The 26158-nt window shown below is 44.6% G+C and overlaps 1 protein-coding gene across 6 annotated transcripts in view; it reads left to right on the top strand.

Moving 5' to 3' along the window:
• The window catches only part of LOC129714375 (5'-AMP-activated protein kinase subunit gamma-2), a 376688-nt gene that overhangs the window by 335176 nt on the left and 15354 nt on the right, over nt 1–26158 (top strand). For all 6 annotated transcript variants that reach the window (XM_055663955.1, XM_055663941.1, XM_055663949.1 and 3 more), the window contains 5 exons: nt 11329–11387; nt 13344–13389; nt 18274–18328; nt 22949–23075; nt 25416–25581. In XM_055663955.1, coding sequence (XP_055519930.1) covers nt 11329–11387; nt 13344–13389; nt 18274–18328; nt 22949–23075; nt 25416–25581 — 453 coding nt within the window. The remainder of the gene's footprint in view (nt 1–11328; nt 11388–13343; nt 13390–18273; nt 18329–22948; nt 23076–25415; nt 25582–26158) is intronic.

Below are 26158 nucleotides of genomic sequence, written 5' to 3'. Positions count from 1 at the left end.
GGCATGCTGAGTCCGCGCTGACCAGCAATCGCCACATATATGTGCATTATCGCACATACTAGGAACAATTTACAATTTTACCGAAGCCAATTAACCGACAAACCTGCATGCCTTTGAATGTGGGAGAAAACTGGAGCATTCGGAGAAAACCCATGTGGTCACAGGGAGAACGTACAAACTCCATACAGACAGTACCCTTAGTCAGGATTGAATCCGGGTCTCTGGTGCTGTAAAGCAACAACTCTACTGCTGATCCACTGTGCTGTCCCTTGAGTTTTTTCTTTGGCACTACCTCTGATTGCACTGCAGTCTTTTCAGCATTTTGCTGTTTTGCATTTGTCTTTGTTTTATTGTTGTATTTATTGTATTTCCTGTTTAATCTGAGCATCATGCGCACTAGGAATTTCACTGCACACTGATGCCTTTGACAATAAACAAATCTGAAATGCAAAAGAGATAAAAATATTGGTCAGAATGTGATCCAGGCATTAACCTGTGTTCTGGGAGTTGAGGCAAGCAGTTAACATTGTCTGAGCAATGGCCCGAATGTGACACAGTTCTAACAGCTGTTCATTTGGTGGCGGCATGCCGTGTGAAATGCTGGCAGCAACCTGTTGTGTTGGGTCGGGGGACAGGGGTGGAGGCTGATTGTTGGAGTCAATGTACTCCATGAAGCTTCTGAAAATAATTCCCCAACATCTCTTCAGTGTCTTTCAGTAGCTGCTTTAATGTCCACTGGTTAGGCCATCGTGGGGTACAAAACTCCGCCACTTTAAGTTTAGAGATACAGCATGGAAACAGACTCTTCGCCTACCAAGTCTGAGCTACACACTAGAGACCATTTACAGAAGCCAATTAACCTACAAACCTGCACGTTTTTGGAATTTGGGAGGAAACCACAGCACCTGGAGGAAGCCCACGTGGTCACAGGGAGAACGTACAAACTCTGTACAGACGGCACCTGAGGTCAGGATCAAACCTAGACCGCTGGTGCTGTGAGGCAGCAACTCTACCGCTACTCCACCACCCCTTTGCGATCAATATATGCCCCAATTCCATGCAAATCGAGTCTTTGTGTTCTAATGTACATAGTTAAATGTTAATTATCATTGTATGCCATTCGTCATTTTCACCCCAGATAGAGAACCATAAAAAAATTCACAACATGTAAGTCATTTGGACTATTGTGTCTGTGGTGACAAACTTGTTGTTTTCTTTTTTGCATCTCTTAATCCATGGAGGTTCTTCATCTGCAGAATGAGTAATTTTAATAAAAGATGAGGGTTTCAGCCTCTGCTGTGTGTTTTGGGCAGAGTTCCAGGTTCCCACTGCGCTATATTTTCATAAAGCCTCTCCCAGACTTTTACTGATGACCTTAAATGTGTATGTCCTCTGCTAAGGAAACCCGTGTCTTTGGGATATGCTGAAATAAAGTAGGGTAGGTGGTTTACTGTACATTTGATTCACTTGGTAATATTCCAGAATTACCATATTCTTTGAATACCGCATGGAAACAGGCTCTTTGGTCCACCAAGTTCACACCGACCATCAATCACCTGTTTACGCTCGTTATCTTATCCCACTTTCACATACACTTCCTACACATTAGGGGCAACTTTACAGAACCTGCAAATCAGCAGAACCTAGTAATTTTAACTCTGTGCACAGAAATAATTTCAGACCAGCCGCAAATGTGTGGTAAACTCTCGCTGGCAGTTTGCAGTGATCTACGGAAGCCAGTTGGGGCAAAACAGAAGAACTTTATTCAGTTGTTAAGCAAGGAAAGGAGGGTGGTTCAAAACATTGTGTGGCCCATACATGTTCGTAGCTTTTGTAATTAAACACAAAATGTTGGAGTAACTCAGTGGGCCAGGCAGCATCTCTGGAGATAGGTGAATAGATGGCATTTTGGCTCGGGACCCTTCTTCAGACTGAGAGTCAGGAGAGAGGGTAACAATACGTTTAGTTTTCGTCTCCCCTGACTCTCAGTCTGAAGAAGTGTCTCGATCCAAAATGTCACCCATCCCTTTTCTCCAGAGATGCTGCCTGTTACTCCAGCACTTTGTGTCTATCTTTGGTGTAAACCAGCATCTGCGGTTCCTTCCTACACGCTTGCTGTAATTAGTTTTGTACTACTCCAGCAAGTTGAAGAGAAAATATCATCAGCCAGAATAATTAAGCCTCTATGCTCAAGATACTTGCCTTCTCAGTAACATAATTAATTTTGAATTAATTACTAAAACTAATTAGAGTAAGCTTTGCTTTAATATTAGCCAAATATTAACATTAATTGCATGTTTAAGAAAGAACTGCAGATGCTAGAAAAATCGAAGGTAGACAAAAATGTTGGAGAAACTCAGCCGGTGAGACAGCATCTATGGAGCAAAGAAAAACCTTTGCTGGAAAGGTTTAGTCAGAACGTGGTGAATCTGTGGAATTCATTTTCACAGAAGGCTGTGGAGGCCAAGTCGATTAATATTTTTAAGGAGGAACATCGAGAACATAGAATTTAATACGTATAAGTATGAGGTGTTGCATTTAGGACGACACCTTCAGAGTGAATGGCAGGGCCCTCGGGAGTGTTGTGTTGTAGGGCAGATGGATCTAGGAGTGCAGGTCCATGCCCCCTGAATGTGACAGCAGAGGTACAGTAGATAGGATGGTAAAGAAGGCTTTTAGTACATGGGCCTTTATCATTCAGGGTATTGAGTATAGAAGTTGGGACTTTATGTTACAGGTGTACAAGGCATTGGTAAGGCCACGTTTGTTGAATTATGTTCAGTGTTTGTCACCCTGCTATGGAAAAGATGTGATTAAGATGGAAAGAGTGCAGAGAAGATATACAAGGATGTTGCCAGGACTCGAGGGCTTGAGCTGTAGGGTGATGTTGGACAGACTAGGATTTCATTCCTTGGAACATAGGAGGCTAAGGGGTAATCTTAGAGGTGTATAAGGTCATGAGTGGAATGAGCAGAGTCTTTTACCCCGAGTAGGTGATTAAGTATCATAGGACATAGGTTTAGGGTGTTGGGGGCAAGATTTAATAGGAACCCAAGGGGCAACTTTTTCACTTGGAGGGCGGTGCTTAAATGGATTAAGCTGCCAGAGACGATAGTTGAGGTAGGTACTATAATTGCATTTAAAAGACACTTGGACAGGTACGCAGATAAGAAACGTTCAGAGGGATGTGGGCCAAATGTGAGCAGATGCGACTAGCGTAGATGGGATATCTTGGTCAGTATGGACAAGTTGGGCCGAAGGGCTTGTTCTTGTGCTGTGCTGTTCGATGCGCTATCTATGCATCTTGAATCAGATGTTTGCCTCTATATCTCTGATTCTAAAATTATTCGATTGTCAAGGGAATCGCCTCAAATCAGTTAATAACGTGGGGGAATCCTGGCATCCAGCAAGCTTAATGAGTTGTTTGATCTATTCATGCTCCTATTTTTCCCCATTGAAAAAAACAATCAAGTTAGCAGACCTTGAGCAAAATGAGTTGGTATAATTTTCCCTGTGTGTGTTATAGTCTCGCTTTGTGCTTGAAGAATGTGATATCAATACCTGTTTTCTTGTGCTAGTTGAATGACTGTACCATTACCACCAAGCTCCATCAGTTCCTGGTTATTTTTCTATTAACAGATGGCCCTGACATATGGAAGGTAATTTTTACACATTGCTGACTTAAGGTACAATGCACAACAGTTGGTGTTGCTGCTTTGCTGGTTGATCCTGACCCTGGGTACGGTCAGGATGGGGTTTGTATATTCTTCCCGTGACCACTGTGGTTTCCTTCACCGACTCTGGTTTCCTGCCACATCCGAAAGGCATAGAACATAGAGACACGAGGAACTGCAGATGCTGGCATCTTGAGCAAAACACACAGTGCTGGAGTAACTCGGCCCATCAGGCAGCATCTGTGGAGGGAATGGATAGGTGACATTTGGTGTTGGGACCCTTCTTCAGTCTGATTCAAGATGCATAGATGGCTCTTTGAACAGTACAGCACATGAACAAGCCCCTCGGCTCACAGTGCCCGTACCAAACGTGATACCAAGCTAAACTAATCTCCTCTGCCAGTACATGATCCATATTTCTCCATTCCCACATATATGCTTGTAGGTTAATTGGCCATGGTAAATAACTAACTTTTGTAGGTTAATGACAAAAAGAATCAAGGGGAGTTGGTGGGCATGTATGATTTAGGTTGCTACATTGAAGGCAAATGGGACAAATGAGCTTTTTCCTTGGGATGAGGCAGAGATCAAATGGCCTGCTTAAGTAATATTATCAAATAGACAAAGGCTACCATGAAGTTATTCCATTAGATTAGGCTGAGCTCTTGCATACACGGTGAAGTCAATTAAATCCACGTAACTATCTCTAAATATAAGGTTTGTTGTCCACAAATTGGCAGCTCCAGTTGAGGATTGGGATTCTGAGAAAGGAGCAACGGGAATGAAATAATAGGATTGCAATGGACAAGGATCTACAATGGCTTGTAAGAACATAAGTAATAAGAGTATGTTTAAGCTAAATACAGCCTCGTCTGCAGATCCTTCACTTTCACTTGATCCCCTGAATCCTTTTTATTCAGAAGATGTCAGTCTCGTCCTTGAATATAATTAATAACTATAGGACAGGCAACAGGCTTCAAGTGGGGAATTCACAACCCAACACCAGCACTCCTCCCAGCACTGCAAAGTGGCATTTCTCTACGTTACTTCCAGGTACTTTCTCCCATCTCCACTAGCCACTCTTTTCATGGCAATCTACAGTTCAGTTACAGAAGATCTAGCACATTCAACCTAAACAGTCGTACCAAGCTGAGCAACTATTCACTTGCACAGGATATTTGATACATTGCACTGGGAGATCAGGATGTGGTATCCTCTGTTTTGAGGAAATAAAGATTGGATGCAGGGTATGTTCCTTCAGTCTGCAAGAGTGATCCAGAGCCTGTAGCGACTTTTAGTTTAGTTTAGAGATACAGTGCAGAAACAGGCCCTTCGGCCCACCGAGTCTGTGCCACCCTACGATCCCCGTACACAATACAATACAATACAATACAATTTATTTGTCATTTGAACCCCATTGAGGTTCAAACGAAATGTTGTTTCTGCAGTCATACACACAAGAAAGACCCAAGACACAATACAATTTACACAAACATCCATCACAGCGCATCTCCTCCTCGCTGTGATGGAAGGCAAAGACTTCTCTCTCCCCTGCACTTCCCATTCCCCTCCCGATGTCAGAGTCAAAGTCAAAGCCCCCGGCAGGCGATGGTAATTGTCCCGCGGCCATTAACGCCGTGCCGGGTGATGCAAGGCCGCGCTCCGGGTCTTGTTGTTGGAGCCCCCGGCGTGCGCTAGCAAAGTCCCGCAGCCATTCCAAGCCGCGCCGGGCGATGATGTAAGGCCCCGCTCCAGGTACACTTCAACCCCACAACTCGGGCGGGTGAAGTCGCCGTTGCGGAAGCCCCGAAAAGCGATCTCCCAGCAGGGACCCGCGGGCTCCCGGTGTCACTGTCCACCAGACCTGCGGTAAGCCTCCGAATCTCCGGGGTCGGGTCGCAGCTGAGCGCCACCACAGCTCCACCCACTCCGAACTCGGCCACTCGATGGTGAGTAGCACTAGTACTCTCCTACACATCAGGGACAATTTACAATTATTACTGAAGCCAATTAACCCACAAACATCGCATGGAAGCAGGCCCTTTGGTCCATCAAGTCCGCGTCAAGTACCCACTTACACAAATCTCTTTATTTTCCTTTTATACCCATACCCTAGGTGGCAGAGGTATCGCTGATGGAGCTGCTGCCTCACAGTGCAGGAGTCCCGGATTTGATCCTGATCTTGGCTGCTGTCTGTGTGGAATTTGCACATTCTCCCTGTGACCGTGTGGGTTTCCTCCGAGTGCTCTGGTTACCACCCACATCCCCAAGATGTGTGAACATATAGGCTAATTGCCCCCTGGTGTGTAGCGAGTGAATGGGAAATTTGGGATAACCGAGAACAAGTGTGAACAGATGATCGATGAACTGATGCGTGAACTTGGTAGGCCAAAGGGCCTGTTTCCGTGAACTAAGGGTTAAGGACAATTTATAGCAGCCAGTTCATCTATCAACCCGATGTGGGAGGACACCGAGGTATCTAAGGAAAACACACATGGTCACAGGGAGAATATGGAAACATCACGCAGACAGCATAACATATCAAGATCAAACCCAATTACCGAGAGGTGTGATAGAGGCTCTATCTGCTGTTCCTCTGTGCACTGTCTTCATTTCCACTGTGATGACCCAGAATCGAGGGAAGTTTTACTGATTGAAATCAATAAATCCACATGCAATCATGTTTTGAACCCAATAATGTGCCCTGTAAAGTCTCATAGATTTTTCAGTGTTTTGTCCCTCGATTATGAAGTCTGTGGTAATGTTCTGCACAGGACATCCCTAGGTTGCGACAGGGTTCTGTTCCTTTAAAACTTGGTAACGTGAACAGTTCTCGAGTCAACAATGTGGCCCTGAACCTAGTTCCCATACGGCAGAAGATGCCCACAGCCCCGCATCTGCTGGCAAATCCTTCCCACTGGACTCCCACACCCTCACTCGTACTTACACGTTGTACAAAAGTCAGGCTGGGGAGAACCTGTGAATACATTTGGCTATCCAGCTTAATATTAATATATAATATGATGTCATAGTAATAATATTAATATATGATGCAACTTGCCTAAATAATAAATGACATGTGAAATAATTTTAATATATTAAAATATAATATTATTTATAATTAATTAATAATAAATTAAGTGATCTACCTAGAAGGTCAAAGGCAACGATCGAATGGGTATGCCAACGCTTACAAATTTATTTCAAGTTGCAAAGTTGTTAGAAATTAGAAGCGACTTTTCATCATTGCCGCCATCATTGGATCTAAATCCTTGAGCTCCTTAACAACAGCAGCATCCCAATAACTTCACGAGGACAATTAGAGGTAAACAATAAATACTGACAACGAATGGATGATAAAAGTATTTACAAGCAAACTAGTTCTTTATTGCAGAAGTGGTCATGAGGAATAGGAGTAGGATTAGGCCATTCGGCCCATCAAGTCTATTCCGCCATTCAACCATGGCTGATCTATCACTCCCTCCTAACCCCATTCTCCTGCCTTCTCCCCATAACCTCTGACACCTGTGCTAATCAAGAATCTCTCTAGCTCTGCCTTAAAAATACCCACTGACGGCCTCCCCTGCCGTCCTGTGTCAAAGAATTCCACAGATTCACCACCCTCTGACAAAAGAAATGTCTCCTCATCACCTTCCTAAAAGAACGTCCTTTAATTCTGAGGCTATGACTTCTAGTTCTAGACTGGCCCACATTCATAATGGAAACATCCTCTCCACATCCACTCTATCCAAGTCTTTCACAATTCTGTATGTTTCAATGAGGTGCCCTCAGTGGTTCTCATTAAACTGCCGCTGTAATATAAAGGAATGCAAATCTGGTAATGATGTATTTTTGCAGATGAAATATTGGGAGGACTGAGGCAAGGCTAAGTGGAGTATTCATCTCTTGAATGATGTCAAGTCAACCTTGCTGTGAATTGTCCGCCCTCATGCTTAATCTGAAATGTAACTTTCATACTCAACATCTTTTAATATAATTCATGGAGACAGATGGCCCTTCATTCCACCAAATACTCATCAACCTTAAAGATCCATTTGCACTAATCCCATTTTTTTCCCTCCACATTCTACCACTCACCTAAACCTAACGGGGAATTTTACAGTCAGGAGTTACCTATAAACTCGCGTGTTCTTGATTTGTGGGAAGAAACTGCAGTGCCTAAGGAAAATATACTAGGGAGAGAGTACAAAATCCACAGACAGCACTAAAGTCTGGGAATGAAGCCAGATCACTTGAGCCTTCAGGCAGCAGCTCTGCCAGCTGCGTCGCTTTCAAACCATTACATTTAATATAACCAGTAGTTGAGAATTATTCACAGTTAAATTCCTTGGTGCGGCCTTAGCAATAGATAACTTAATTTATTGGATGAGCTTCTGCCCTGGTTTGTGCTTAATTCTGTATGCATTCTTATGTTCACCAAGCTAGAGAGTTTCAGGTTTTCCTTGCTTTGTGCTTGGCTATTTTTAAACCTTGTCTGAAGTCTTCTCGAGTTTCATTTCTTTTTCAGAATGATTAATGCTGACATTTTTTAGCTACTGTATTTTGTGGAATGGAAAAGTAGATTCCGCTGCATTAATCTTTAATAAGCTTGCATTAGTGGCACTGCTAATTTGTGGTAGCTGCCTTATGACTCAGCGGTGGTACCAGCATTAAGCTGTGCAAAGCAGTAAGCTCTTTTGAAAAGACCGTGGACAGTAATGAAATATATGGTTTCAATATCTTTCAACTAAGGGCAGCACAGAGGCGCAGCGGTAGTGTTGCTGCCTTACAGCACCAGAGACCCAGGTTCGATCCTGACCTCGGGTGTTGTCTGCGTGGAATTTGAACGTTCTCACTGTGACCGCGTGGGTTTCCTCCGAGTGTTACTGTTTTCTCCCACAGCTCAAAGACATGCAGATTTGTAGGTGATGATTAGTTTATGTAAATTGCCCCTAATGTGTAGGATGTGAGAGTGGAATAACATAGAACTGATGAATGGGTGATTGATAGGCTGACAAGCCTGTATCCATGCTGTACCTCTGTATCTAAGTCTGGTCCATAAACCTCTTGTCTGTGGCTGTTGCAATTCAAAATCAATTCACATTATATTTTGCAATGAGGGTGTGGAATTTTTGTATAAATGTGTATGATGGATTGTTATTGAAATATTTGGTACCAAAATGAAAACACAATGCTAGGTCAATGAGTAAAGAAGAAGAGCTTTATTGATTCAAGTCAAAATGAATGTTTTCAATTTAGATTCTCTGAATCCAAAGTATTTTTACAATATCAGTTTGCAATGTTTATTTGTCATGTGTTTAGATTTCCCAATTTTATCATTAAATATCTTTATTCCATTCTATCATGGACCTTCCCTTTTGTTCTCTCGTCTCCACCCTCCTTTCATTGCAATTGTTTCTCTCTCCAAACCTGTTTAAGAGCTTTTCAGGTCATCAACCTGAAATACAGGTTGCTACAGAAGGTACTTGAGGCCAGTTAATTGGCTATATTTAAGAGGGAGTTAGATGTGGCCCTTGTGGCTAATGGGATCAGGGGGTATGGAGAGAAGGCAGGTACAGGATACTGAGTTGGATGATCAGCCATGATCATATTGAATGGCGGTGCAGTCCCGTAGGGCCAAATGGCCTACTCCTGCACCTATTTTCTATGTCTATGTTTCAGGACCGAGGATAATCATTATTTGCAAACAACCAGTGGATTTTGCACTGTGCCCTTTTGATCCCTTGAGAATATATGTTTCATATTATTTCAGAGATTGAGGCGACATAGTCCCATCGCGTGCCAGCTCTTGGAATAATCCTATTGCTCCACTTATTTATTTGTATCCTATTCTTTCAACAGGGAGCGTTGAACAGACTCGCTCACTCACCGGTTCAGTGAAGCCGGCTGGCAGCTGCTCTCCCCGCCACGCCGGTTCTGTCCATTTCCGACTTATTAACAGTTTGGTTACAAGCATTTCTTAGAAGCTGTGTAGGATGCTGGTTTACACCGAAGATAGACACAAAATGCTGGAGTAAATCAGCGGGTCAGGCAGCATCTTTGGAGAAAAGGAAGAGGTGACAATTCGGCTTGAAACTCTTCAGACTGAGAGTCCGGGGGCGGGGAGAAGGAAACTAGAGGCATGAAAAGACTCAGATCAAATCAGAACCAGCACCGATGAACAAGGAAAGGTGGAGCCCACAATGGTCCATTGTTGACCGTGGAAGAGATGATAACACAGGGATATGTAGATGCAAACAGTGAAGCTTGCAGGGCGACTTGGGTGGGGGAGGGTCGGAGAGAGAGGGAGTGCAGGGGTTACTTGAAATTAGAGAAATCAGAAGCTGTACCCTGTCATAACCTTGAGGACTTGCTGTAAATAAATAATGTTACTTTTTGAAATGAAAGAGCATAGCATTTAAGATAAGAGGGGCAACTTTTCAACACAGGGTGTTGAATGCCTGGAACGTGCTGCTGGGGGTGGTGGTGAAGCCAGATACAATAGTGGCATTTAAAATATTTTTGCATAGGTGCATGGATAGGGAGGGATATGGATTATATGCAGGTCGATAAGAGATGATCTTGGCATCATGTTCAACACAGACATTATTGGCCGAAGGGCATGTGCTGTGCTATGTTTCACTGCTCCTGTGCTGCTCTGAATACCTCCCACTAACATTTGTCGAGTTGCCTGCTGGAGTGATATGAATGCAAGGGGAGCGAGTGGCAACGACAAACTATGTCGTTTAAGCCTAAAAATAAAAGTGCTGAAGTAACAGTATATTATCAACTGAATACCGTGCAAGATTGGCTTACAAAAAGCACAGCTTTCTTCCCACAACCTTAGTGACCCTGGTGCCAAGTGGTGGCTGCTATTCTGTTCAAGACTCTATTTTTATTCAAGGCATTCAAAGCAGTTTGAGGAATTGAACGCTCCCAGGCTGAGAATGAATATTAATCTGATGCTGCAAGAGAACTCGACAGGGCAAAATTGTGAACATATATTGTCGCTGGGTTCAGTAATTAAAGGAAGGCTGCATTGTACCTGGAAATATGGAGACTGATGTGGTCCACCTGGCCAGGTCACAGTCTGAAAAGACATGTAGTGCTACTTTACCTTGTACCCTTTGTGCTGTGCTTTGTTTTAAACCAGTCTTTGGCTTTGTTGATGATGGCTTTAATGCCAACTTAATAATGGCGTGGTTGCTGAGTGACACAGTTCTCCAACTTGCCAAATCACTCTTTTGTGTGTTTAACCATTGCCGGATCTCATCGATCCCCCCCCACCCCTCCCTTCCCCTGTCTAGCCGGCAGTTTTCAGTCATGCCCATGGCAGCGTTAGAGTTGTTGCATCACAGCCCCACAGAACCGGTTCGATCCTGACTGCGGGTGTTGTCTGTTTGTATGTTCACACTTGGACCGCGTGGGTTTTCTCCGGGAGCTCCGGTTCCCTCCCACATTCCAAAGACGTGTAGGTTAAATGGCTTCGGTAAGAATTGCAAGTTGTCCCTAGCGTGCAGGATGGTGCTAGTGTATGGGGATTGCTAGTCAGTGTAGACGGTGGGTTGAAGATCCTGTTCCACGCTGTATCTTTAAAGTAAACTAAACATCCTGCAAACCAAAGTAATAATATTTCTTTCTCTTTTTCCCCAAGGAATGTTAACCATAACAGACTTCATAAACATACTGCATAGATACTACAAGTCACCCATGGTGAGTACTCTCAAATTGTCAGCATTCAATTTTTGGGAGCGAGAATTAATAAATTCCATGAGAGAGTACAATCACAGTTGATTCACGTTCACTGGGGATGTCTGAATGAAATGTCTGAATGAAATTGGAACTGACCATGCAATAACACCAGTGGGGAGAAAACAGGCATGGAGAGCCATTTAATTAATTCACCCTCCATAACAACTTGCTACTTGCATATATATTGAGCTTTTGTTCTAGTGTTGGGCCCCAAGGTGCTTGACAGGGGAGTAAGCAGGGTAAGTGTTGGTATTCGGTGTCCTTGAACACAAACAACCAAAGGTTAAGGCACAGGTATGCTGAGCAATTAGAAAAATGGAATGAACATTGTATTCACTCATTTTAAGTAACTTTTACTAACACCCTCCCCTCCCCACTTGCCCCCTTTCCCCACCCTCGTTGTTTAATCAGTTCCACAGTTCCCCACATTGTATCTCTCTTGCGATCACATCTTCCCGGGTCAACGGTGGGAATACCAGGGCACTGCCCTCCCCGAGGTCATTTGTGGCCAGCCCTAATTGGTCCTGGTCTATTCTCGAATCCAGCTCTTCACCTCTGCCTCCTACTTTCAAGCTGAAGAAGGGTCCCGACCCGAAACGTCACCTATCCTTTTCCTGCAGAGATGCTGCCTGACCTGTTGAGTTACTCCAGCACGGTGTCTTATCTTTGGTACAAACCAGGCAATTCTACATTACGAAGTATGAAGTGACCAGGCAGACTATGACAGTAACAGAGAAACAGGAATAACAATACTAATCATAAATTCACAGAAATTTGTGATGCAGCAGTGCTATCATTGTGTCAGTGTCGATATTTAAATGACCTTCTTTAGACTTTAGAGATACAATGTGGAAGACGCACAGAATTGTACGTTAATTGGCTTTTGTAAATTGTAAAAATTGTCCCTAGTGTGTAGGATAGTGCTAGCGTATGAGGTGATCGGCCCGGACTCAGTGGACAAAAGGGCCTGTTTCCACGCTGTACCTCCTAAATCCAAAGGCACGCCACCTCCAGGCATCCACAACTTGCCTACACAGGGGGCAGACTAGTTACCCTGGAAGTTTGGGTTGCAAAAGAAACTGCAATTGCAAAATATTTTGTTTTGTGAGTCAACATTTGGTTATTAGCTCCGGGTGTCCTTGGCTATGTAATAAATGGAACTGAGATGTTGGGGTCAGCAATGCCGGTCAGGCTGCTGTTTCATTTTGAAGTATAAAGTTTAAAATGAAAAGTGCGTGACTTCCAAGCTGTGCAAGTTAATAACTCGTTATGGCACAATAAACCATCAGCCCATCAGATGCATGCCAGCTTCCCAACTGAGCTTAGTATTGTTTTTAGAGAACAGGCCTGTTGGTCCAGCATGGGAAACAGGCCTGTTGGTACCACTGAGTACCATGGCGACCAACGATCATGCCCGTACCACACAGTAGTTCCACTTGCATACAGTAGTACACACTACCCGGTCTCTGGTGGACGATGCTACAGCAAAGTCAATTAGCCGCTAAACCTGACACGACTTCCCTTATGGAATGTGAGAGGCCAAAACCGGACACGGCCAGAGAAAAAACAGTCACAGGAAGAATCCCGCACACTGTCACATGTTCTTGAAGCTTTCTGGAATAGTGCAACATGAAATTTCGAACTCCATGCATACAGTAGTCATGATCGAACCAACCCGGTCTCTGGTGCTATAAGGCAGCAACTCTACTGCTGTGCCACTGTGCCGCAAAGTCAATCAGTCCCTTTTCCCTCGTAACTATGCAAATTATACTTCTGTTTGCTTGGTCAGTCTGTTCTGTTGTCCCACAGTGACAGTGACCACTTTTCTACATGTTCTCTGCCACGTTTAAGAGCAAAGTTGATTGGAACCTTTGGGTATATTTTAGTAATAGATTATGATTTATATTTCCATTGTAGGTGCAAATTTATGAGCTGGAGGAGCACAAGATTGAATCATGGCGAGGTAAGAATGGAATCATTTGAATTGAATTGAATCCTTTATTTGTCATTCAGACCTTTCGGTCTGAACGAAATGTCGTTGCCTGCAGCCATACATGTAATAATAAACAACACACAATAAACACAAATTAACATCCACCACAGTGAGTTCACCAAGCACCTCCTCACTGTGATGGAGGCAAACGTCTTAGGGTTGCTGTCTCTTCCCTCCTCTTTTCCCTCTGCGCTGAGGCGATACCCCACCAGGCGATGGTAAGTCAGTCCCGCAGTTCAAGCTCTACGGCCCAGGGGTGGTCGAAGTTGCCGCCCTCCAGTCCAGCGGACGCAGCTGTTGCCACGGGAGCTCCGGAAAACAGGCATCAACCTGTGACCCGCGAGCTCCCGACGATGTCGTCCACTGGGCCCGCGGCCGAGCCCCGGATTCAGGTCGCCGTCCTTCGCCGCCAGAACGCCACCGGACAGCACCGTTCTCTGCCCCCGAACCGATTTATACCATTGTAGGGGCCTGGAGGAGCACCCCAGGTAAGAATGGAATCATTTGCGAATCCCATTCCAGAACCGTTTGCCGCAGCCCATGTAATAATAAACAACACCAATAAAACACAAATTAACATCCACCACAGTGAGTTCACCAAGCACCTCCTCACTGTGATGGAGGCAAAAGTCTTAGGGTTGCTGTCTCTTCCCTCCTCTTCTCCCTCTGCGCTGAGGCGATACCCCACTGGGCGATGGTAAGTCAGTCCCGCGGTTCAAGCTCTACGGCCCAGGGGTGGTCGAAGCTGCCGCCCTCCAGTCCAGCGGACACAGTTGTTGCCACGGGAGCTCCGGAAAACAGGCATCAACATGTGACCCGCGAGCTCCCGACGATGTCGTCCACTGGCCCGCGGCCGAGCCCTGGATTCAGGTCGCCGCTGCCAGAACGCCACCGGAGCACCGTCTCCGCCCTGCACCGGGCCGCCCCCATGGGAGCGCCATTCCAGCCCCGCACCGGGCCGCCCTCACAGGAGTGCCGTCCAGCCGGGAGCCGGGCCGCCCTCACAGGAGTGTCTCAGCCCCGCGCTGTCCACCGTCACCGGAGCACCGAGTCGTGCCGCTGCCCGAACGCCGCCGCAGCTCGAAGACGGCCAGCCTCGCGTTGATAAGTCCTGGCTGGCTCTACCTCCGGATCCTCGAGGTCGGTCGCAGGTTGGAGGCCACCAGCTCCGCCATTAGGCCTCAGCTCAGACGGGGGAAGAGAAGGGGGATACGACAAGAAAGTTGCATTCCCCCGAAGGGAGAGACAGAAAGCTCTGTCCCCCACCCCCCCCACCACACACACACACACACACACACACATAACACAACCTAATAACCAAATGTTTAACTGAACAATACAAAAAAAACACCACAAAAAAGTAAAAACAGACAGACTGCAGGCGAGCCGCAGCCGTTTCACAGCGCCGCCACTATTTTATTTCTGGCTTGCATTCAGTTTAAATGATACATCACCTGTAGGAGCCTTTGTTCATGGGTGAGCGAGGACAGTGATCTCTCTTTCCAAGCACAGGGTCATTTCGTTTTCAAATTTCAAAATAAACTTTATTCAAGTAATAAATATATACAATACAGCAACCATGCAAAAATTTAATGCGACATTCTCGGAGGCTATACAAACATTCAATACTGTTTACACAAATTACACCAATTTTATCCCCCACCCTTGCCACTCATGTGGCCCACTGGCGTGGAATCCCTTCCCTTATTTATGAAGGGCGACTCCACCACACCCTGCCCCCCATGTCCAGCAGCGGAAGGACCCTAGACTGTGGTTCTCCCACACAGAGCCTTGGCGTTGGCTGCACCAAGCTTCAGTGCGTCCCTCAGCACGTACTCCTGCAGTCTGCAGCGGGCCAGTCGGCAACATTCCCCGACGGACTTCTTGATCCGCTGGGAGGTCAACAACGCTCGGGAGACCAAAGAGCGTCTTTCACCGAGTTGATGACCTTACAGCAACGCTCAATGTCAGTCCCTGAATGCGTCCCTGGGAACAGTCCATAAATCACAGAGTCCTCTGACGGAACTGTTTGGAATAAATTGTGACAGGGACCCTTGCAAACCTGTCCAGACTGTCTTTGCAAATCCACACTCTGCAAAGAGGTGGGCAACTGTCTCCTCCCCAAAAGCACAGGGTCATTTCAGTCAGCTGTTGTGCTGCTATTAGCCTGCCTGAAATTTAAGGCAGTCCAGACAGACAAACATTTGCAGAGTTCACCTGTGAACCATAGGGACTGCTGCAGAACTGATTTAGAAACACATTTTTGCAAGCTAATTGATAAATTTAGTAATGGGCAGGCTTCACGATTGTTCTATGTGGCATTGTAAAGAAGCTATCAGATACAAACAAAATCATTTGTGGACCTAAAAAGGACATAAAATGCTGGAGTAATTCAGCAGGTCAAGCACATTCTCTGGAGAACATGGAGAGGTGACGTTTCATGTCGGGACCCTTCAGTCTGCCTGGATTAGAGGGTTTCAGCTACAGGGAGAGTTTTGATAGACTTATTGCTTCCTCTGGAACTTCGGATATTGAGGGGAGAATTGATAAAAGTATATAAAATTATTAGAGGCATGGGCAGGGCAGACAGAACCTTTTTCTTAGGGTGGAAATATCCAACAGAGGGCATGTTTATAGGGTGAGAGGGGGAAAGTTTAATGGAAATTTGTGAAGCAAAGTTTTTACACAGTGGGGGCCTGGAACGCATTGCCTGGGGTGGTGGTGGAGGCAGATACGACAGTGGCGTTTAAGTGGCTTTTGGATAGGCACATGAATATACAGGGAATAGAGGGACATGTTGAGGCAGAAGAGATCAGTTCAGCTTGGCATCATATTCAGCACAAACATTGTGGGCCAAAGGGCCTGTTCCTGTGATGTACTATGTTCTAGCACTTTGTGCCCTTTTGTACAAACCAGCTTCTGCAGTTCCTTGTTTCTAAACTCACTATTTATTTTATCCCTGTTTAAAAGAAACTTGCCACTTTCTTCATTTTTGAATTTCACTCACATTTGTCCTCTGTTTTTTTGACAAAGAAGCTGGAATCTTTCTAACCGTTGAGTAACTTCAGCAACTGCACTTTGCACGGAAGGCCTCAGTTATAATCCGCAGGTCGTCAACAGTTAATCTCTGACCTTGCCAGAGTAGTTAAACTCTAGTTACTTGTTTGAATGTAAAAACATTGCTTATTCTTGGAAGAACAGCATAGCATTGCTTTAAATGGCATGGTACGATCCTTCTGAAACCTACCCTTTCTCTGCATATGGGTGTGAGAATAAATACTTTCCATTTCTGAGTAGTTTCTTTTGCACAGATCATTGTTTTTATTTTCCTGCTGGTGAAGTGACTGTAATTGGGCATTTGTTTCCTCAAATAATATTGATGGGCGCCAGCGTTTGATATTAGCAATGGCAATATATACAGTACATGCAGTGGCTCGATTCACATTTCCATTTTCTTGAAGCAAAAATAAATTGCATAGGCGAGAGCAAGACTTCAGAGTCAACCTGGATGAGAAATAGAATGGCTTTAAGGGACTCCAGACTCCAGTCATACATCATTGGCAGCTGGTGTACATCAGCTAAAGGAAAGATGAAGCCAGGATACTTTCATGTGTAAGAAGGAACAGCAGATGCTGGTTTATACTGAAGATAGACACAAAATGCTGGAGTAGCTAAGCGGGGCAGGCAGCATCTCTGGAGAGAAGGAATGGGTGATGTTTCAGGTAGAGACCATTCTTCAGACAATTGCGACTTTGCTCATTGATGAAGATCAGTTAATTTAAAACCACTTTAGCTGTTTCGTTCAATATGTTTTTGGCTGCTATTTTGTTTGTGAGGAAATATCTTGGCATTTTCTTGGAGTTTTGAAATTGGGTTTGAATTCATTACTTTATCTCATCTGTAATTTTTCACAGTTAATGTGAATGGCATCACTTTGCCCTGCGACTTCCTGGACAGCATGGGAGATTTTATTGTCTTTACAATTGTACATCAATTCGCCTGCAAACAAAGAACTGAAATTTCCTCCAACTAAATAACACCAATTGCTGATGTATTCAACAAGTTAACAAGTTAACCCATTTCTACAAAGAAGGAAGCAGTAGTAAAAATTCAGCTTAACAATCTTTCAACAGGACTTTATTCCTTGGAGTGCAGGAGGCTGAGGGGTGATCTTATAGAGATGTATAAAATCACGTGGGGAATTGATAGTGTGAATGAACAGAATCTTTAACCCAGGGTAGGGTAATCAAGAACCAGAGGACATAAGCTGAAGGTGTGAGAGAAAAGATTTATTAGGACTTAATAGGAATAGGCAACATTTTTACACAGAAGGTGGTGGGTATATGAACGAGCTGCCAGAGGAGGTAGTTGAGGCAGATACTATAACACCATTTAAAAGATATTTGGACAGACACATGGATAGGAAAGGTTTAGAGGGATATGGGTCAAACATGTGCAGTTGGAACTAGCGTAGACACATTGCATGGACACGTTGGGCTGGGCAGCCTCTTTACGTGCTATATGACTCCATATTTCCATACAAGCTGATCTGAACTTTTATTTTCCTAAAGAATTTATGTGGATAAGAACTTGGACATTTTTTTATCAACTATAATGATTCAATGATACTTTTTTGTCACGTGTACTTGGGTCAAATGAAATTTGTTGTTGAAATATGAACTGAACGGCTTACATTAGGTAATTCCTTCAGCACTTTGTAAGATTGATTTTCACTGTATTGCTCCTTGTGAGCAGGTGCTGGTTGTACATTTATGAACAGATACTGTTTAAGCTGTTGAAACCCATGACATGTTTTGCAGTGGATCTGACAATTGCTTTGTTCTCTGTCTTCAGAGCTATATTTACAGGAAACATTCAAGCCTTTGGTGAACATAACACCAGATGCAAGGTATGTAGACCACCTGGCATAACTTGCCTCTTCAAAGTGGTTGGTTTTGTTTATCTTTGTCTATAAAACCTCTACGGCTGTACCTGATTCAGGTTAGTTTATTGTCATATACACCAGGGTGCAATGACACTTTGTGTCCACATGTAACTCCCAGAGTAAAACGTATACATATATACAACAATAAATACAGTGACAGGTGCATAATAACCGAATGCAAGATTGTAATGCAAAAAAACATAAGGACAACAACAGAATAACATGATGAGATCGAGTTAAGAATATGTGGCTTGGAAAGGTGGTGTGAATGAGGTGATTGGTTCATGTCCAATAGCAATGGGGAAGAAACTGTTCTTGTCTTATGTCCCTTCTCCCAGAGGGAGTGAAGGGAATGACCATCCTTGACGATACCTCCAGTCCTCCTGATGGACTGGATTGAGGATAAACTGGGCAGTGTCCACGGGAAGGGAAGGGCAATTGCCGTACCAGGCTGAGATAACCATAAGACGTAGGAGCAGAATTAGACCATTCCGCCCATCAAGACTGCTCGACATTCAATAATGGCTGATCTACTTTTCACTCTCAACCTCAGTCTCCTGCCTTCTCCCCGTAACTTTTGACGCCCTTCCTATTCAGTTTCCACCTTGAAAATACCCAATGTCTTTGCCTCCACAGCTGTATGTGGCAATTCCACAGATTCACCACCCTCTGTCTAAAGAAATTCCTCCTCACCTCTATTCTGAAGGTACATCCTTTTATTCTGAGGATGTGTCCGCGGGTGGCGCCATTGTGTCTGGCAGCCTCGCCAGCAGTCTGTCCGTCCTTTCACCCTTTTTGTTATTTTTAGTCTTTAAAAGTATGTTCCTTGAGGTTTCTTAGCCTTTTTTCATGTGGGGGAGGTGAGGAGGGGAAGGGGGAAACCGTTTTCCAGTCACTTCCTGGTCGGGATGTGTCTATTCTCCGAGCCGCATCTTCGCCCCCCCCCCCCCCCCCCCCCCCCCCCCCCCCCCCCCCCCTTTGTCTACCATCTGGATTGGCGCGGCCTTTCCTGCCGGAGCTCTTTCCTGCCGGAGACTGGCCAGAGCTTCAGCGGTGGAGCAGCACTGAATTACCATCGCGGAACGGGCGATGCCTTACCGGGATCACCATGTGGAGCTCCGGAGTGTTGGGCCAGCTGACTTTAACACCGTAGAGCTGTGGTCTGCGGAGCTTCCCGCCACGTGCAGTGCTGATTTTACCATCACGAAGTCCTGGGATCCTTTGCCGAGGGTTGCCAGTGTCGGAGCTCTGCCAGCTCGGCCTGTGGACTTCGGGAGCCGTGGTCTCCGGTAGGAAGCGACCGATTCGGAAACTCCAAGCCGCTGAGAGTGTCCTCCTGTTACGACGTCGGAGTTTCAGCATCCCGGCGAGAGGGCCTGAAACATTGGGCCGCCGTAGCGGCGATTGCAGAGGCCTCAGTAGGCCCAGACCACGGGTGAACAAAGAGGAAGATGACTGAACTTTATTGCCTTCCCTCACAGTGGGAAACGTTGATTCCGCTGTGTGGGGATGCTCATGTTAAACTCTATTGTGTATTGTGTTCTTTTTATTGTAAGGCTGTATGGTAACTCAAATCTCACTGTATTAACGCATGTGACAATAAATGTAACTTGAACTTGAACATGAACTTGCCCTCTGGTTCTAGATACACTCGTTACTGGAAACATCCTGTCAAAATATTTTCTGTAGTGCATTTGTAGAAGTGTGAGACAATCCTTGTGGACAGACCGAATGTTCTGAGAAACCTAAGAAAATAAAAGCATTGCACTGTCTTGATCAGCGCATGAGTGTGAAAGGGCAAAGTTAGGTTGCTGGTAATATGGATGCCTCAAACCTTGAAACTGGTGATCATCACTATAGTAGGATTGTGTTCACCTCCTTGCTTCCCTATGTCATACTGAACTCTTTTGTCTTGCTGAAGTTAAGGGCTAGGTTGTTGTTCTGACACCAATGCAAAAGGCTCCCAACCTTTTTTTCCTGTACATCATCTCATCATTAATGTTTATCCAGTCGTCAACAATGGTATCATTGGTGAGCTTGAAGAATGTTAGCATTGTACTTGGCCCCCCGGCATGGGTATACAGGGCGTAGAAGAAGGGACTGGGCACACAACCCTGCAGGCACACGTGTTGAGGGTCAGGGTGGAGGATACAGTGTGGAAACATGCCCTTCGGCCCATCGAGTCTATGCTGACCGTCGATCAACGTTACACTACTTCTATGTTATCCCACTTTTGCATCCTACACACAAGGGGCAATTTACAGAAGCCAGTCGTTAAATTTAGTTTAGGGATAGCGCAGAAGCATTCCCTTCGGTTCACTGAGTCAGCGCCGACCAGCGATCCCTGTACATTAGCCCGATTCTACACACTAGGGACAATTTACAATTTTTACCAAAGCTAATAACTCAGCGGGACAGGCAGCATCTCTGGAGAGAAAGAATGGGTGACGTTTCAGGCCGAGGACCTTATTCAGACCCAAGATGTCACCCATTCCTTCTCTCCAGAGATGCTGCCTGTCCCGCTGAGTTACTCCAGTATTTTGTCTCTATCTTCGGTGTAAACCAGCGTCTGCAGTTCCTCCCTACCCAGTTAACCTTCAAACCCGTTCGTCTTTGGAAATTTGGGAGGAAACCAGTGCACCCGGGGAAAACCCACGCGGTCACGGGGAGAATGTACAAAATGCATCCAGGCAGCTGTAGTCAGGATCAAACCTGGGTCTCTGGCGCTGCAAGGCAAGGCAGCAGCTACCGCTACACCACTGTGACAACCACTGTGACAATCTGCACTGTAGTTGCAAATGGAGGTCTTGGAGATCAAGGCAAGCGCAGGTGGACATGGAGAACTGCAACTGGTCCCTGTAAATCAGAATTGGCACGTAACTAGCCAAGATTGGAAGGGATGGAGGGGGATAAGCTGCTTGCCCGGTTGAACTTTGACTTTCGGGTTAGCTTTAGTGTGAGTACTCAGCCCCAAAAGCTGCTTATGAAGCGGAATTTTACGCTTAAATTCCCAAAGCCGGTTTTAAGACATTTTTCTCACTCCTCTTGACTCGCTCGCTAAGTTTTACAGCCTGCTTACCTCTTTGCTCCGTTCTGGTGAAAGGTTGATGACTGTTTTAATGCTCGCAGGTGAACTGCTAGGAATTAATCTTGTGAGCTTATAGGTACTCGCTCTAACTCTGAATTGCTATGATTAGTTGATCCTTTGAATCCCTTGGAATTAAAATTGTGTTGTATAGTTAATCACAGAAAGATAATGAAGCGGTGTGACAAGAGTATTATTGTCGCATGTGCCAAAAAAACAGAACAATGAAATTCTTAGTTGCAGCAGTACAACGGGTTTGTAACACAGTATTCAAGAGTTGCACAAGAAAAATCTCAATACGTTTAAAAACCCAACATTGTGCTAAAAACAAAACAAAGCCCAGAGTCTCTCTTGCAACCAAGGCAGTTCATCGTTTGGAGTTTAGTAGAATGTCTGGTTTCTGCAAACAGGGCACACAGTGCCAGATTTGTAACCATTTATGCTGTGTGAGAGTCAAGAAAGCTCATCAGCGCCTCTACTTCCTGAGAAGATTACGGAGAGTTGGTTTGTCAAGGAGGACTCTCTCTAACTTCTACAGGTGCACAGTAGAGAGCGTGCTGACCGGTTGCATCGTGGCTTGGTTCGGCAATTTGAGCGCCCTGCAGAGGAAAAGACTACAAAAAGTAGTAAACACTGCCCTGTCCATCATCGGCTCTGACCTTCCTTCCATCGAGGGGATTTATCGCAGTCGCTGCCTCAAAAAGGCTGACAGTATCATCAAAGACCCACACCATCCTGGCCACACACTCATCTCCCTGCTACCTTCAGGTAGAAGGTACAGGAGCATGAAGACTGCAACAACCAGGTTGAGGAATAGCTACTTCCCCACAGCCATCAGGCTATTAAACCTGGCTCGGACAAAACTCTGATTATTAATAACCCATTTTCTGTTATTTGCACTTTATCAGTTTATTTATTCATGTGTGTATATATTTATATTATGGTATATGGACACATTTAGCTGTTTTGTAGTAAATGCCTACTGTGTTCTGTGTGCTTAAGCAAAGCAAGAGTTTAATTGTCCTAAACAGGGACACATGACAATAAACTCACTTGAACTTGAACTTAAACTTGAGGAAGTTATGTGAAGCAATTATCTTCTGCACTAGTCTTGGGGTTATTGATTTATTGATTATTTTTTGTTTATACATTATCCATGTGTATTGTATTTATAAGCCTGTTATGCTGCTGCAAGTAAGAATTTCTTTGTTCCACTGTTGGTGAAAGGTTGATGATAATAATTAATTAAACACCTTTAACACCATAATAATGAAACACCTTTGACTCTTGATCTCAGCCGAACCATGTTAGGTGCTTGTTTGAATCATATTTTATCACAGAGACATCTAGTCAATCATCTTTTCCCATATTTGTGCTCAATTGTTCAGAAGCCATGAGGTCCTGATGCAAGGAGCAAGAGTGATCCAACAGCTGAGATTTCTTGCTTTGCCACCAACATGATGTGCTGCTAACACCATTTTCAATCTTGGTTCTTTCAGCCTCTTCGATGCAGTATATTCGCTCATTAAGAACAAAATTCATCGGTTGCCCGTCATCGATCCCGTCAGTGGAAATGCACTTTATATCCTCACTCACAAAAGAATTCTAAAGTTTTTGCAGCTTTTTGTAAGTACCTTCTGAAACGTCATCAGTCATAATTCCTAATCTGAGGAAGGACATTGTTGCCATAGAGGGAGTACAGAGAAGGTTCACCAGACTGATTCCTGGGATGTCAGGACTTTCATATGAAGAAAGACTGGATAAACTCGGCTTGTACTCGCTAGAATTTAGAAGATTGAGGAAAGATCTTATAGAAACTTACAAAATTCTTAAGGGGTTGGACAGGCTAGATGCAGGAAGATTGTTCCCGATGTTGGGGAAGTCCAGAACAAGGGGTCACAGTTTAAGGATAAAGGGGAAATCTTTTAGGACTGAGATGAGAAAAACATTTTTCACACAGAGAGTGGTGAATCTGTGGAATTCTCTGCCACAGAATGTAGTTGAGGCCAGTTCATTGGCTATATTCAAGAGGGAGTTAGATGTGGCCCTTGTGGCTAAAGGGATCAGGGGGTATGGAGAGAAGGCAGGTACAGGATACTGAGTTGGATGATCAGCCATGATCATATTGAATGGCGGTGCAGGCTCGAAGGGCCGAATGCCCTACTCCTGCACCTAATTTCTATGTTTCTATATGGACATCAGTGCATAAATAAAAAAATGTTTGCCCCCAAGCATTTGTACATTCATTAACATTGTTGCACACAGCATTGATGCATAAATAGATTTTCAAATCATACTTCAATGGTGTTTTTATGTTCCAGTTGTAAATAACGTTATTTTTGTGCTCCAGAGATTTGACATGTTAAGAGGATTATCCTAATCCTCTCCATGTCGGGATTCCTGTTTTGATATTTATTTTATCATCTACAAATTACTTTTCACGGACTATTTTTACTTTACTGTGCTACATGGCCAGGGATTTCAGAAGACCACCAGAAATCAGATGTTTGATTTTTATTTTGCTGTATTTTTGGTTGTCCTTGTGCAGGATGTGGTGTTGAGCCATGGTCTTCAGCTATTGGGTCTTTCGCCTTGTAGGCATCACAGATACAACTGTGGAATTTTCTGAAGTGCACCGTTGAAAGATGACTATCCAAAAAGCCAAAATAAATTCTCTATATATTTGCTTATTTCGTCTCTTAGCAGGAGGCTTGAAATAAACTGGAATCTTAAGCAAAACACACAGTGCCGGAGGAACTAAGTGGGTCGGGCCGCATCTGTGGAAGGAATGGAGAGATAATATTCAAACTGATAGGAATGGGGGAATAAAATTGGAAAAGAGAGAAGGGGTCGGGACAAAGCCTGGCAAATGATAGGTGGAAACAGGTAAAAGTAGGGGGGGGGGGTTTGATTGGCAGATTGTAAGTAACAATGGCTAGCGATGAGAAGGAGACAAAAGGTATTAGATAAGGTGATAGGAGAAGTTAAATGTAAAAATTGGGAGAGGGATAAAAGTGGAAACAGGGGAGATAACGGAAATGGGAGATGAGGAGAGGATAGAAGGAATGGAAAGAAGCAGGGTGACTGTGTTGAACGGGGAGGGAAATAAAACCACCCCTATCCCTCTTTCCCCTGCCCCACCCTAGCCTAGTGCAAACACACTTCTTGCACCATCTCTCCCCCCCCCCGTGGCCTTGCTGCGTTACCACCCAACTCATCTTCAACCATGTCCCCAGACCCCTCCGTCCATATTCTTCCTTCCAGCTTTACACTTCACTCCTCTCCTTATCTGACCCCCTTTTTGCTCTTTTTCACCTCTAGCCTTTGTCACTTACTCCACCCATCTGCCAATCAACCCCAACCCCACTCGCTCCCCTCATCTGTATCCACTTGCCAGGCTTTATCCTGACTCCACCTCCCTTTATCTGCTTTCTCCATCCACACTGCAACCAGTGTGAAGAAGGGTCCCGACCCGAAACGTTCCTCTGTCCATACCCACCACAGAGGCTGCCGGCCACACTGAGTTACTCCAGTACTTTGTGTTTTGGCTTGAAATAAGTAAATGTTAACACACTTGGTAGGAGCATGGTCGTGCAGCGGTTGAGTTGCTGCCTTACAGCGCCAGAGACCTGGATTTGATCCTGACCACAGGTTCTGTCCGTGCGGAGTTTGTACGTTCTCCCTGTACCCGTGTGGGTTTTCTCCGAGTGCTCCGGTTTCCTCCCACACTTCAAAGACGTACGGGTTTGTAGCTTAATTGGCTTTGGTTGTAAATGATCGTTAGTATGTAGCATCGTGCTAGTGTACGGGATGATCGTTGGTCGGCGTGGCCTGAAGGGCTTGTTGCTGTGCTTTCACTCTAAACTAAACTAATCTGTGTGGCTCATGATTTGGCACACCTGTGGAATGAGCATTGAAACAGAAACAAATGTTGAGGCCGTAACATTTTCTTTCATTCCTCCGCAGGTCTCTGAGATGCCAAAGCCTGCCTTTATGAAGAAAACACTGGAGGAACTTGGAATAGGAACATACCTTAATATTGCCTTCATCCATCCAAACACTCCTATTATAAAAGCCCTAAGTATATTTGTGGACAGGAGAGTTTCTGCATTGCCTGTCGTGGATGAGTCAGGTTGGTGTTTGATCTTTCTCTAACTTTTAGCTTTGCTGATGATGAAAGTCATGGCGAATTAAAGTGGAATTTGTAGTCGTAGATCAACAAGTTATTCTGTAGAAAAGCAAAATATTACAGATGTTTAGTTTAGTTTAATGTCACGTGTACTGAGGTACAGTGAAAAGCGTTTGTCAGTGGAAAGACAATACATGATTACAATTGGGCCATTCACAGTGTACAGATCATGATAAAGGGAATAACGTTTAGTTCCAGTAAAGTCCAATTAAAGATAATCCAAGGATTTCCAATGAGGTGGATGGTAATTCAGGACCGCTCTCTAGTTGTTGAAAGAATGATTCAGTTGCCTGATAACAGCCTCATAGAAGTTCCAAGTCAGGAAATGTGGGGAGAGAAACAGCGCTAACGATTCAGGCTGATGGCCTTTCATTTGAACTGGTGGTTATGATGAAAGGTCCCAACCCAAAACGTCACCTATCCATTTTCTCCAGAGGTGCTGCCTGACCTGCTGTTACTCCCATTCATCAGACTGAAAGATAGAGAAGGCCAGAACAAAACAGGGCTGGCGAAAGCTCTG

The sequence above is a fragment of the Leucoraja erinacea genome, chromosome 2 (assembly GCF_028641065.1).
Source record: "Leucoraja erinacea ecotype New England chromosome 2, Leri_hhj_1, whole genome shotgun sequence".
NCBI classification, from domain to species: Eukaryota; Metazoa; Chordata; class Chondrichthyes; order Rajiformes; family Rajidae; genus Leucoraja; species Leucoraja erinaceus.
Note: the sequence above shows the minus strand (reverse complement) of the source record. Positions and strands in the feature narration are given on the sequence as shown.